The 14511-nt window shown below is 36.8% G+C and overlaps 2 protein-coding genes across 4 annotated transcripts in view; one reads left to right on the top strand and one right to left on the bottom strand.

Moving 5' to 3' along the window:
* LOC137397436 (small ribosomal subunit protein uS5-like) overlaps positions 1–14511 on the bottom strand; it is a 476780-nt gene that overhangs the window by 22330 nt on the left and 439939 nt on the right. The window lies entirely within an intron of this gene.
* LOC137409604 (uncharacterized) lies at positions 7891–13684 on the top strand. Of its 3 annotated transcripts, none has more exons than XM_068095577.1 (3): positions 7891–7955; positions 12578–12700; positions 13093–13684. In XM_068095577.1, the coding sequence occupies exons 2-3, from the start codon at positions 12586–12588 to the stop codon at positions 13554–13556; spliced, it is 579 nt and encodes a 192-aa protein (XP_067951678.1). In that variant the 5' UTR covers positions 7891–7955; positions 12578–12585; the 3' UTR covers positions 13557–13684. The 3 variants fall into 3 exon arrangements, with proteins under 3 accessions (XP_067951678.1, XP_067951676.1, XP_067951677.1); XM_068095575.1 differs by having other exon boundaries at positions 12549–12700; XM_068095576.1 differs by having other exon boundaries at positions 7897–7932; positions 12549–12700.

Raw genomic sequence — 14511 nt, 5'->3', positions numbered from 1 at the left:
ACATAATATGTCATTTTGCTTGCTATTCTGTACTGTTTGTCAGTTTTCCTGCATGTTATATGTTTCTACATAATGCTTTATACATTTTATGCTTTTTACTTTGTGTAGTAATATTCCACTAATTAGAATGCTTTTATCCATTGTATAGGTTTCACGATCTACATATCTAAAATAGACCAGTGAGCTATAACTCCAAACTTATCACGCTAGTATCTAGCAAAACTCTACAACATGGCCTACTTATGATACAATGGAATAACTTGTGCACATACTTACTACACCTGCCAATCTTCAATGGTGATTGGTTAAAATACCTATGCTTCACACTTGAACTAATGTACGAAAAGAAAGAGTTAACTAGAAAAAAAATACGTACCCATACTCCTCCAAAAAATAGATTAATGATAAATGATGATGATTAGTAAAATAAAAAATGATACCGGTAGATGATTAGTAAAATATATGACTCTAAATATTCTACTCTACTGTCAAATATCAGTTTTGGAAGAAAATGAAAGGACCTATTCTGCTAAGGAAACCATACACTGCTATGCCCTATGATGACAACAACGCCTGCAAAAAGGAGATTTAATTACCTTTTCGTCATAGACAGCACACCAAACCACCTGGAGGATGCCGGATTTCAACTGGACAGGAAAACCACAAATCACTGTATTTCACCATAATATATACATTTATTTATATACTTAATCAGATTCAACATAACACATCAAGATATTGCATATACAAAAGAAGAAAAGACATGAGCATGAAATAGCCATCCAATCCTGTAGAGCCTATACAGATCAAAAAAGAGCCTCCGTGCATGCATCCCCAATCAACAACAGGATTGAGTACTTCACATAAACAAGAATTGCATTACTTAAACTTACATCGTAATCTTTGTATTTTATGCTCATCTTTGTTTTATTTTAATTTTTGTGTTTTATGCTAATTTTATTTTTATTGCACATTAGCCATGCCAAAGCGGTCATCAGAAACTATCAAACTCATGAAAAACAGTCCTTTTAATTATGTTTGCATGAAATTTCCCAAGGAGCTGATTTCTAGCAGTAAGCAGAACCTCTGGAAATTAAGCTTTGATAATTTTTCAGAGCTAAAAGAAATTTTTTAACAATATGATATTCAGAAAAACAGAAGGAATGAAGCAAAATATATACTCCAGAATTTTTCTAAATCTTACAACTAACAACAAAAGATATAGACTCTTTTATAAATTCTATACTCAGTAAAATGACTTAGTACACTGACTAAGTTTTCAGACATCATGGGCTCTCCCAAAAAGTGAGGTACTGCGCTCGACCACAGCAACTGTGTTATGTTATGCCTAATCAGCTTTGCACAAAGCTTGCGAAATTAAAATCTGTTATTCCAAATGGCTTGTATAAAAAGAGCATCTGAAAGTGATTAAAAAAGAAGATAAGATGAGATAGAAAAAACAAGAGCAGGCCATATGGTCGAATACTAATACTGCACTAATACATTTTTAATGACAATTTTGATCGCTATCATTTTGACGAGAAGTACAATGTATACAGAGAGTTGCTTAGACAATTTTTCTTCATTGCTTGCTGAAGTGAGGCTTATTATTATTGACAAATATACATATCAAAGCCTGAGATAAGCCAATCTATTGTTGATACGACAACAACATTGCATACGAAATTCTTCGCAATTGAAGCCGAAGATAGGATATACACTAGTAATAAAAAAGGCTAACATTCATGCTACTGATGAACGAACATCGGCAAGACAACTACTGAACTGAGAGTTACACGAACATATATTCAAGAGAAGACAACTATTGTCAGAATTACAAATACATGTATCTAACTGATCCTACACAAATTTGCTGTGTTAAATTGACAGTCGATTATCTTAGAGAACATTTTCTTTGCTTGGCAGAAGGAACCACTTTGTTATTTTTAAATAATCATTTGTTATAGGAGAAATTCAGACAAGAGTGCTACACTACACAAAATTATATAGAATCACGCAAAAACCAGTGTTTTACAAGTTTATTTCAAATTACATTTATAATAACTTTTTTATATAATTATATATGATGGATTCCTACTAGTCACTTACAAGTGAGAAGATGTCATGTGTAGAGAAAGCTCAATGTCCGGTCCCTTCATATATCTATATATATATAGATATACACTAGGCCACCAAAAATGTCGCTATTGGCATCTTTGCCATTTTGTAATACCTTGATGGCACTCATGACACTTTTCTAAATATTCAGCTTGCATTAGCTTAGGTATATAAATCCAGGAATTGTACAATAAAAGTCTATTCTAGACACTGAGTCTATTCCTAGCAGCATACAGACGGTGTAGTTTTTCACTAAACGCATCTACATTATCCGGGGATCCCATATACATAAATGCCAAGCATTTTCTAGCACAACAGTCTTCCTGCATAGCCTTAAAGGTTGACTTGCAACAAAATTCACATTACAGTTATTTGGTATCATAAGATTCACCATGTCTTACTCTGTTGTGTTGTAGGTGCAAAATATATGGGAATGTGATTACAAGCTCTTAAAAGCTAAAAAACGAACAGTTAATCGCAGTCACACGAGACCGCCATAGTTTGAATTCGCTTTCCAAAACAGCTCAAATGGGACGTAGTTGTTACAGGATGGTTTCTGTTTATACTTTCATGCAATCTCATTCGTCGAAATATTTTCACAAATATACTTCAGGCATTCAATAAAACCATGTCTATTGTTCTTACGCGTCTATTTTATCGTCATTGTAATGCTGTCATTTTTAGCACTGATATCTTTTAACTTACCGTAAAAAATCGTGAAACTTTTTAACCTTAGCTCAAAGGAGTACATATCATTGTCTAATAATCATGACGGGCCTGTTGGTTACCTGTGGTAATCGAAAAGTGCTACAAAAATTATTTTCGAAGTATTGGGTCACATGATCAGATTATGACTTGACGATTAGTCCAAGCCGAAACAAAACTGTAAAGTAGCGAGCATCTATATTTGATACGGGGTCTTTGGTAAAACCCGAAGTGTTTGTCATAAACTAGTGCTACGATAAGTTTGACATTGAGCTTTTTATTGGCCTTTCAATTCATGTGAGAATACATGTAGTTTACTGTAGATGTATTATGTTTTGCAACAACCACATGTATTGCTTTTATTCGAAACCACCAAGTTGGTGCAGCAATTGCGCCAGGATATTATAACATACGGGCTAATAAATCCAGCATGTCTATACATAGGCCTGCGTATGTACATACTCAAAATTTAACATAATGAACAACTCATTACCAGTATTTCAGTTTGATAGGGCAATATTTAACTGTAGTGGCAGCCAGCCAGGCTCTAGCACTGAGCGTTTTGGCTGAAGGGTCACTAATTAGTGGTATGCACTATAAGCCGAGATAGGAACATGTGAGCACAGGCTACAGCTGTACGTGCACTGGCGAGCCCAGCAGCCCGAGAGGGTCGGTATCCCTAAAACATGGTGAAGGTTCTGGAAGTGGAGCCTTGGGCAAGCCACAACAGACTCCATAGATCGGCGAGGTGTAGGCGCCTCATCCCGTGCTGGTCGCCATCTTGGCCTCTTAGACTATCTGGAGTATGGCTTGCGACCTTGTATTGGGCAAGGCTCGGGTCGCCGTTTGTAGCAAGGCAGAACCCAGCTCTCCCTCAAGTCTGTTTGGGTGCCAATGGACCTTAGTGGATGGAATTTTTATGTGTGACTAGCTTCTCACATTGGTCGAAATAGCAGTCACAAAGGGTGCACTGATGAACATGCGTATGTTTATGACGGTGGAGTGCATGCAGCTTACAGGTAGTAAAGTTGCAATGCTTGGAATTGTGCGCCATGTTGGATAGTGCAGACCAGTGAGTTAACTTGGCCCTATATATGCAACCAGGTAACTTAAATTATGACATAAGCCAGCTGCTACCAGAAACCAAGGCGATCACTAGAATAAATACAGGCTAGAATGCGCCCGCTAAGAGGATTATAAGGCACCCGCTTCCTTGGACTCACAAGCACAAAATTACCCAAAAATAGAGCAACAATCTTTGTTGATTGTTTTATTATTAACTTTTTTTCCATATTAATTAATGCATTACAAAAATGTAGCCAAATTATATATCATGTATTTACATGTAAATAAATAATTTTTGTTCTTTTAAAAAATAACTGCCATTTTGACCTACAAATTTCAACTACTCGTAACCACCAATCATATATTGAGTTTGCTTCTGCTTGCTTATATAAACAGTTTGTCTGCATTGGAGAGGCAGTCAAAATTTGGCTAGCATGGTCACTATGGTGAAACATACTAAGATACTATAATAAATTTAATCAAGTATAACACATTTTCTTTTGTAACGTAGACAGCTTGGCTCGAAGGGTGCACTAGTACATATATACACAGTCGGCTATCGGCTGTGATATAGAGTCTGATTTCTCAACTCTTGTTGGAGTTGCGCCGGTATATACAGTATGCTATCGGCTGTCATATATACAGTCTGTATTATCGGCTCTTGCTGGGGTTGCGCTGGTATATACATAGTCTGCTATCGACTGTGATATAGTCTGATTTATCAGCTCCTGCTGAGGTTGCACTGATATACATAATCTGTTATCGGCTGTGGTATATACTCTGTATTATCGGCTCTTGTCAGAATTGCGCTGGTATATACAGTCTGCTATCGGCTGTTATATAGAGTCTGATTTATCGGCTCCGACTGAGGTTGCACTGACACACAGTTTGATATCAGCCGTGGTATATAGATTCTGAGTTGTTGGCTCTTGCTGGGGTTGCGTTGGTATATCAACAGTCTGCTATCGGCTGTGAGATAGCGAGACGGTATTAATACCTTTTACGGTAGCAGTGTCGAAGGGTAGTTAGAGGTTGACTTGCAAAAAAATTCACATTAGAGTTATTTAGTATCAAAAGGTTCGCCATGTCTTACTCTGCTGTGTTGTAGGTGTAAAATAGGTGGAAATGTGATTACAAGCTCTTAAAAGCTCAAAAACAAATAGTTAATCGCAGCCATCACGAAAACGCCATAGGTTGGAATCCCTCTCAAAACGGTTCAAATGGGACGTAGTTGAACACAATATGCTTCTGTTCACACTTTCATGCAACCTCATTCGTTGAAATATTTTCACAAATATACTTCACGCATTCAATAAAACCATGTCTATTGTCCTTATTGTCTATTTCATCATCATTTTAATGCTGTCACTTTGAGCACTGATATCTCAAAACCTAGCCTAAAATTTGGTTTAACTTTTTAACCTTAGCTCGAAGGAGTGCATATCATCTTCTGATAAACATGAGGAGCCTGTTGGTCACCTGTAATAGTCGAAAAATGCTGCAGAAATTGTTTATGCCATTTGGTAAAAAGTATGGGTCATATGATCAGATTGGGACTAGATGATTAGACCAAGCTGAAACGAAACTGTAAAGTACCGAGCATCTATATTTGATAAGAGCTTTCCGGTAAAACCGGAAGTGTTTGTGATAAACTAGTGCTACGTGACGTTTTATATTGAGCCTTTTATTGGCCTTTCAATTCATGTGATAACGTCAAGTGTCAAAACAATAACCACGTCAAGTTGAATACATCAACGAAATAAAGGGATTCCAACCAACGGCGTTTTCGTGATGGGTGCGATTAACTGTTCGTTTTTGAGCTTTCAAGAGATTGTGATTGCACTTTCACATATTTTACACCTACAACACAACAGAGAATGACACGGTGAACCTTTTGATACAAAATAACTGTAATACGCATTTTTTTGCAAGCCAACCGTTAATTATTGGCGGTTCCTCATCTACTAGCCTACTATAACCAAGCATCAGTTCCTGCTTGGCCGAGTTCGGGGTTGCCCTAATTTTATTTTCCGCACAAAGAAGTTTGCTTGGCTACCACGGCTGAACCAGCCACATGACTTGTATACTAGAGCCGAGTCATGTAGCCAAGACCAACTGAGCGTAAAGGCGCCGGAGCCCAACCAGAGAAGAAGCATATATAAGGAGATGTAGTAAACTTAAAAAAATAAAGTGAGATATTCTAAAGAACAAACTCTATGAAAGGAATAGTGGCCATGAAAATGACCGTGGGGGAATAATTCCAAAGAATTGTTTTATTTGGATGGTATCGGTTCCATGGACGTCAAGCTCATCAAGGCGCTTCGAACACCCGGCGCAGAAAATAGGGCGATAAATTGACCGATAAAAGGAAAAGTTGACTTGGGCGATATATATATCGAGAAGGTATTTCTGGGACAGTGGTTGACCTAGAAAAAATAGCAGACGCCATGTATTAAGATTTTTACGCAGTGAACAATCTTTTATAATTTATTTCTTACTGTTCGCTTTTTTGAAGAATTTTCTCATGTTCATGGTTACGTGTCAGAATAATCTATTCCAATAATTTCTGTTCCAATTAAGTATTAGTTGTTTAAGTTACTGAAACAATATTGTTTCCGTTATTATTCATACGTTTTCTCAAGATAAGATTTTGTAATTAGTCCTTTTTATTATCAAAATATGTCTTACTGTTTTGTTACGATTATTGTTCCCTATCTAGTATATGTAAAAGTTTCTGGTTTTTTGTTAGTGTTTAGATTGTTACACTGCAATAGCTCACTGTCTAGCAATAATTTTTTATTGTTCTGAATGTGAAAATTCTTAGAAACTCGGCAGTCAGCAAGACTATATGATTGGTCGGTTTGAACGATAACCATCAATCTTTAGGCCACTCGCTTATGTAATATAAATACTGCCACAAATGTTTAGGCAAATCAGACTCTTGAATTAGACGCATGATTAGTATTACTATAATAAAGTTGTTATTGTTGGAGAAATATCATTTACAATAGTCACTAACAGACTAACAGCAAGCTCACACAAAATTACTACAAATAATTTGGATAATTAACTAATTATTATCCTTACAAGAGTTGTGTTATCTCCTGTTGGTTTCAGCAGGTTATAGGGTTGGCAGCGTTGGTTTCAGCGCACTCTGTTGTTTTCAGCAGAGCACAAGTGAGTTGTGTTCAGCTCCTTCCTGTTGGTTTCAGCAGGTTGTATTGTCAGCAGCGTTGGGTTCAGCGCACTATGTTGGGTTCAGCAGAGCACAAGTGAGTAGGTTTCAGCTTCCTCCTGTTGGGTTCGCCAGGTTGTACAGTTGGCAACGTTGGTTTCAGCGCAATCTGTTGGTTTCAGCAGAACACAAGTGAGTTGGGTTTCAGCAGGTTTTACACTCAGCAGTGTTGGGTTCAGCACACTCTGTTGGGTTCATCAGAGCATAAATGAGTTGGTTTCAGCTCCCTCCTGTTGGGTTCAGCAGGTTGTAGCGTTCGCTACAGCGCAGAGACTAGAAGTAGGGGTTGTCCCTACCACACTCTTGCTAGTTTTCTTCAGAGGCCAGACGAGCCAAAAATTTCAGAGATCACTGGCTGTCTTTTGTATGCTATTCTTCGTAATGCACACACATTGATTACATGTATTAATATATTTATGCGAAATAAATATTTTACATGTATTGCCTTTGCACTCAGTGTCTTCAACTTTTGTGTAGAGTGAAGAGAACAAGAAGTATTCTTAACACAGCCATTTAAATTTTATACATACGTTTTACATCAATGCAAAACAAACATCAAAACTGTAAAAACATTTTTGGGCAGAGAAACGGTTGGTTTTTGCGATGGGTATCTCACAAAACGATCTGCTACTGAACGGAATTAGATCCTACGCGATACGCTAAAAGAGTTGCCTGATACATGTACGTACTTTCTTTCTGGGCAAGGCTAGTCGCATTCGGCTTCGTTAGAGACGGAGAAAAGGCAGTACTTCCGAGCTTGCGTTAGTATTTCAACAGCTTCGGCTTGAAAAAGGTTTGCGAACATTGAGGTACACGAGTTACACCAAAAAAGGTGTGTAGAGCAGGCACAGTTTTTTGCATATACAGTTTTATTGCTTCACTTTTCTCATTTTTTAGTTTTCTACCTCCTAAATCGAGCAAATAAAACTCGGAAGCGCTTTAAATATGACAAACCAAACACGTTTGCTAAAGACATGCTGACTAACTGCAGATAAACTGACATAGCAGAGCCAAAGACACTGCGACAACAAATTTCCTAGAAACCTTATTAGCTTAAACTGCTACATGTGGACAAGACAAGATATTTTTTTGAATCTTTAAGAAGTCTGACTATCTCTTTAAACAACCCTGTCAAAATAATGCTGTATACCTATACAGACCTGCCAACCCAAGAGTGGGGCAATGCGTGAGATTTGGTTTTGGGGCAATTGATGTATCAATGATAGTATATATAAAATTGTGGAAATTGGGGCAAAAATCTCACGCATTTTCATTTTTTCTACGGGGTGATTGCGTGAGTCTCACGCCCAATGCATGAGAGTTGGCAGGTATGTACCTATATGATACATCGAGGACATTTTCAAACAACGAAATTCAAAAAATATGAACGCAAAAGGCAGGTAGATATTTCTGATTTACACAGCTGGCTCAACCTACGATGACCGGCTTGTTTGTGTTAGAGGACTTAAACCACTATTAATACACGTATTTAAAAAAGTTTCGCTAAATGTAAAACGCATTGAACCCTTTGTCCTGACCAACTTTTAGATAAAAACACAAAGCTGATGGTACAGAAAAGTGAGCTACTCGTAGATTCTGTCGTATTCTGTAGATATCTAACTTGTATATTCCAGGTCCTAATACACCATAAAAAGATGGCCACTACATTGAAAATGACATCTGCTATGTTCAATGTTGTCATATCAAATTCTTGTTAGTAAGCGTTAGCCTAATAGTTTTATTTTTTATAACTTATTGTTTTATCCCGAGTGTTTCAAGCTTAACGCATATAAACCAGATACAAAATAATCTGCAGCTAGGATTGACTATGGTCACGTAGGTAATGACTTGTTCATCTGCATTATGATGCAAGTAAGTGTAATGGTTAAAGCATCTGTGAATCAGATAAAGCCATACCGCATCGTAAGGACTCACTATATGTGGAATACCACTTGTTTGCTGAAACTTCAAAAATTGCTTGGTCTGCATGGTCCACAAGTTTTAACTGGCAAATTTATATCTATTCAGTAGAAACATGTGATTATTGAAAGCAGGCATAGATCTGGGTAGTCTCAGCTAAATTGCTGATGAATAAACCGGTCTGTTTCCAAGTCCTTTGCCTTGTACTGCTGACCTTTTAAATAAATCGGTTTAACAATGTTAGGCTATGAACGAACAAAGCATTTGCAAAAGCAAATCATGAGACCCAATCGCAGTAGAGCTGAATAACTGCCACGTGCAACTAAGGAGTTGTTATTAGCTGAAGAATTGACCATTTTTGTCAAAAACACCAGCATAATTATTGACAAATTTGTTAGCCTGATCAGAAGGTATCTGCAAAACAAAAGGCTTGCTGCAGAAATGCCAGTAAAACAATGAAATTTTGGTTTTTTTATAAAGGCTATCTTGGAGATGGTAGACTAAATCCACTTGCTAAGGTTTAAGTTTCGGATTTATTTGCAAAGAGTAAACTAGTCCATCTGTGAAATGATATCTAAGCCTACCTCATAAAGTTAACTATTATTGCCACTAGAAAATATTTGGCCTAATATTAGCCAGATAAAATTTCATGGGTGTATAATATGCAACTAGCTAATACTCTTGCAGGCAGTAAGGGTGTACAGAAAAAACTTTTTCAACAGAATAACAAACCTTACACTAAAGGGCAAGACTACTGATAAAGGGTATGTAAAGAGCATTCAAACAGAATTGGTCAAAATGTTCATGAACATTACCATGAAAAAAACCATTAGAATACTTATAACCCTAGTTCTGGGTGGCAGGTAGCCTAGTGGCTAGATTCAGTAACTGTTGACTAATAGTTACAAGTTTGTTCCTTTCTGATTGGTTCAAGTCCTAAAGAGTTAAATGATTGTTCATTAACAATGCAAAGTACAATGTTGCTAACCATATCTTAGTCAGTGCTAACAACAGTATCATCTTACTGTTGCCATTATCACTACTCGATGCCAGCCACTTGCTAACAAGTTATATATAGGGCTTAATATAACCATGGATAGAGGCTGGCAAGCTAGATTTACTGTTTATTGTTCAGTTTGGAGTCCCTGTTACTAGTGCATTTATACTTAATTAGAATAGCTATTTTCAGTTTCCTTTACTTCATATGATAAATTCTTCATTTGTGTTTCATCGATGTAGCATGTTAGTAAACATTTTTGGTAACGTAACAGCAGCATCTATGACTGTGGATGTTGTTGGGTGCCATGTCACCGCGCTCAGTATTTTAGAATGTGCACTAAAAACTCTGCTTGTGTTATCAAGGTATCAGAGATCTTTCTTTGCCTTCCATATGTTCTCTTCTCACATCCTTCCTGTTTATTTCCATCGATAAGACTACTTTCGCTATTGTTTCCAAGAGTGAGAACACTATCAATTAAATTTCAGAGTTCTTACTGACTCCGTCCATTCAGTTCCTAATGACATACTACTCAGAATCATCCTTACTGACTCCATCCATTCAGTTCTTAATGACATACTACTCATAGAATCATCCTCACTGACTCCGTCCATTCAGTTTCTAATGATGATACTACTCATAGAATCATCCTTAGTGACTCCGTCCATTCAGTTCCTAATGACATACTACTCATAGAATCATCCTTACTAACTCCATCCATTCAGTTCCTAATGACATACTACTCATAGAATCATCCTTACTGATCCCATTCATTCAGTTCCTAATGACATACTACTCATAGAATCATCCTTACTGATTCCGTCCATTCAGTTTCTAACGACATACTACTCATAGAATCATCCTTACTGACTCCATTCACTAAGTTCCTAATGACATACTACTCATAGAATCATCCTTACTGACTCCATCCATTCAGTTCTTAATGACATACTACTCAGAATCATCCTTACTAACTCCGTCCATTCAGTTCCTAATGACATACTACTCATAGAATCATCCTTACTGATTCCGTCTATTCAGTTCATAATGACATACTACTCATAGAATCATCCTTACTAACTCCATCCATTCAGTTCCTAATGACATACTACTCATAGAATCATCCTTAGTGACTCCGTCCATTCAGTTCCTAATGACATACTACTCATAGAATCATCCTTACTAACTCCGTCCATTCAGTTCCTAATGACATACTACTCATAGAATCATCCTTACTGACTCCATTCAGTTCCTAATGACATACTACTCATAGAATCATCCTTACTAACTCCGTCCATTCAGTTCCTAATGACATACTACTCATAGAATCATCCTTACTGACTCCATTCAGTTCCTAATGACATACTACTCACAGAATCATCCGCGCCATTCAGAGTTCAAATTTTGAAATTACGGGTCTGGAAAATTTTAACCAATCTTTGGCATCATTCTGAAATTAACTACCCAGATTGTTCAATTAACTGTTGCTGATTGATCAGCATTGAGAATGCTAGATTATAATTGGCTTGAATTCAACCAGCAATACTGCGCTGTTGCCGTTTTAGATTGTTTTAAAATATGATCCATTGTGTATGCAATGTTTGTCTGTTAACATTCTCACATACCTGACCGTAAACCTAGAACTAGATTATCCAGGGAATTTTTTATTTGATTGTATTAATTCAGTAGACATGGAGTGAAGAGGTGTTCTACATTTACAGAAAGAGAGGATTCTGTTGGTGCTATACCGAGAGAGATGGTAACTCGGATGTCATTTTTTTGACCCAAGAAAGCATTCGCAAAGAGTGAATATTTGGCTGTTGTAATTGTGGCTGGGCTGGTTACTCGTGTCAAATTTTAAAAGATTTTATCAGAAAGTTCAGATATTTTACCATCATATGAGGTTTTGTTTGTTATTTTAGCTGATATGACTGCCCGAATGTTTTACGATTGAAATTGACAAAACTTGATCGCAGTTAAAACTCTCAGAAGGAAAAGATGTCTCCAAAAATGGCGTCAGTAGTCATGCATCGAGTTTGATTCTCCTTATTATGACATCGGCTATTGCGTTCAAGTTGCAATGTCACGTCACGCGTCTCTATTGACATATATTTTACTTTGTATTTACTAATAATTGTTAGAATAAAACTTAAAATATAGTTTCAGATACATTATATAGATGTTTTAAATAAAGATAGGTTTGTTAGAACTTGTCCCAATTTTTCCTTCAAATGCAGTGTAAACATATAAGTGCCCGATGTGACAATATATTTATCGCTTATAAACAATTTGGCGATTACTGATGTCATTTTTAGAGAAGTCTGGGCATGTTTTTTCTTAGCGTTTTACCAAAATCTCAAAGGATAAAAAATATCTATGCTTTCTTCTTTTATAAAACCTTTTAAAATTAGAGTAAATGACCCTTTAACGGAAAAGCAATAACTGTTAGGCTCTAACATGTGACTTTATTCCACTGGTATAATGAGTAATTAGGGTTCACAATTACAGACTACAGATTCAACAGAATCTATTGGTAGGGCTCTAAATGGCTGCTCAGACTGGTGAGAGCAGTGACGAAGTGACCCAACCAGATGCAGACAATTCACTTGTACTAATTGAGCCAGACAATTTCTCTGATCAAAGTGCTGGTATATTCAGAGGTATTTCAATTGTTACGCCTGCTATGCTTGTGATTCCCAAGTCCTTACAATAGTTTCTACATAAAACATTTGTTTTGTCTAAAGAAAAGGTCTTGTTACTAATATTGTGATTGTTCCCGAGGCTCTACTGACTTCATAGATGTTCACAAACTTTAGGTTTTCATGTAATTTTTCATCTTGGTATACTTTTGCTTGGACCATCTGCTTTATCATACACACATAAAACTGAGAAAACCGGAAATCGGAACATTCAGAATTATTTCGAAAGTGAAAAATTTCATGCATTGCTGTTTTATAGAGACATCCTCTTGTAAAGCCTTCATGTGTTTTACAGTTCAGTATTTTGTGCACCCAACCGGTTGTACACCTGTCTATTGCTATCACTCCTGCAGGTAAGCAGGAACCAGCCGAAGAGCTCCCTATAGACTGTGAGCTCATCGTCTCAACCACAGCAGATGAGCCAAGCCTGTTACAGAAGCGCGATGACGAAGTTGGTGACCTTACTAGTAGCGCACCTAGTAACTGTGTCTTGTCGGCTAGATCAGCAGCTGACAGGAAATACAAAGATATGATGCGTAAAAGACGATTGCGTCAGTCGGTTGAGTATCATCAACAGGAAACTGATCGTGCTCGAAATCGTATGAAATTGCGTCGCAGTGACCCAGCTTATAGGGAGAGGGAAAGGGAACGCGACAGAGAAAGGCGTCGATTAGCTCGTAAAACAAATCCAGTGAAGAGGGCTGTGGAGAAAGAAAGAGACAGATTGTACAAAAAGCAGCTTCGTGAAGCTCATAACAATGGTTTTGAAGGAAATAGTAGTTCTCATGAAATTTTTGTTATTGTATCTGCCATGTAGATTTTGTATTAATCACTATGTATCTTTTTGTATTTGAAGCTTGTCTAACTATATTGTTGTTGTGATACCTTGTTTACATCATTGTGCAATTTCTTTGCTGAAAAATGCACAAATATTCGTACTTTCAATGTTGTCTTGATAATCAGCCAGACTGGAAGCCATTTCTTTTATAAAATCACAAGACATGACTACACTAAATTCCTGACTGTAATGAATATGAATAGAATATTTAGACATACACTAAACATACTAATGAATACACTACGACAGTAAAGAAAACATCCCCATTTATGTAAGAAGCTGTTGGGAGTACACTACACCGTTGAAAAAGCTTGGTAGCTCTGTTGATACTTTTACAAGCAAGAGTTATCCTTTCTTATTGTTTTTATTAAGAGTGGACAACTCTTGTATTATCATTATTAATTGGAATCTTTCGACGAACGTGTGTTTCCGGTTCAACAAAAAAGTAAGCCAAAGGCTATAAAGTCTAGTAATCGGAATCACCCTCGTCATTTGTGCAATACAACAGCGAATAATACTGGCATTAAAGAAAGAGAAATATCGACCCGTTTCACCTCGGAGAATAATTTTATTGGGACAAAAAACATTCAACACTTCATACTCCAGCACTGTGCTCGGTGTGTCAACTCATTACATGTACAAAAAACTTTTACACTCTAGAGCAAATCTCCTTGCACACACTCTGACAAATAGGATATCACTGCACCCCATAGATATAGTAAACCCTAGATATGCGAATAATCAAAACAATTGAGGCCTATAATTAGCATGACGCAACGTCATGGTGATGTGTAAAGTGAATCAGCTGATCTATGAATTCCTATTGACTTAACACTAAAAACTGCTCAATTTTTCCATAGATTGTGCATGTGAGACTGCATATTTTATTGATAATATATAAAACTGACTTTGGATGAGAAAGGCAAGAATCTTA

The sequence above is a fragment of the Watersipora subatra genome, chromosome 1, assembly GCF_963576615.1.
Source record: "Watersipora subatra chromosome 1, tzWatSuba1.1, whole genome shotgun sequence".
NCBI classification, from domain to species: Eukaryota; Metazoa; Bryozoa; class Gymnolaemata; order Cheilostomatida; family Watersiporidae; genus Watersipora; species Watersipora subatra.
This window is presented reverse-complemented; position numbering and strand designations above follow the sequence as displayed.

Bases quoted from the DNA above. Each gene is read 5' to 3' on its own strand.
- LOC137409604 (XM_068095577.1), top strand. From the start codon at position 12,586: ATGGCTGCTCAGACTGGTGAGAGCAGTGACGAAGTGACCCAACCAGAT. The intron at 12,701-13,092 runs GTATTTCAATTG...TCACTCCTGCAG, and splicing joins AAGTGCTGGTATATTCAGAG to GTAAGCAGGAACCAGCCGAA.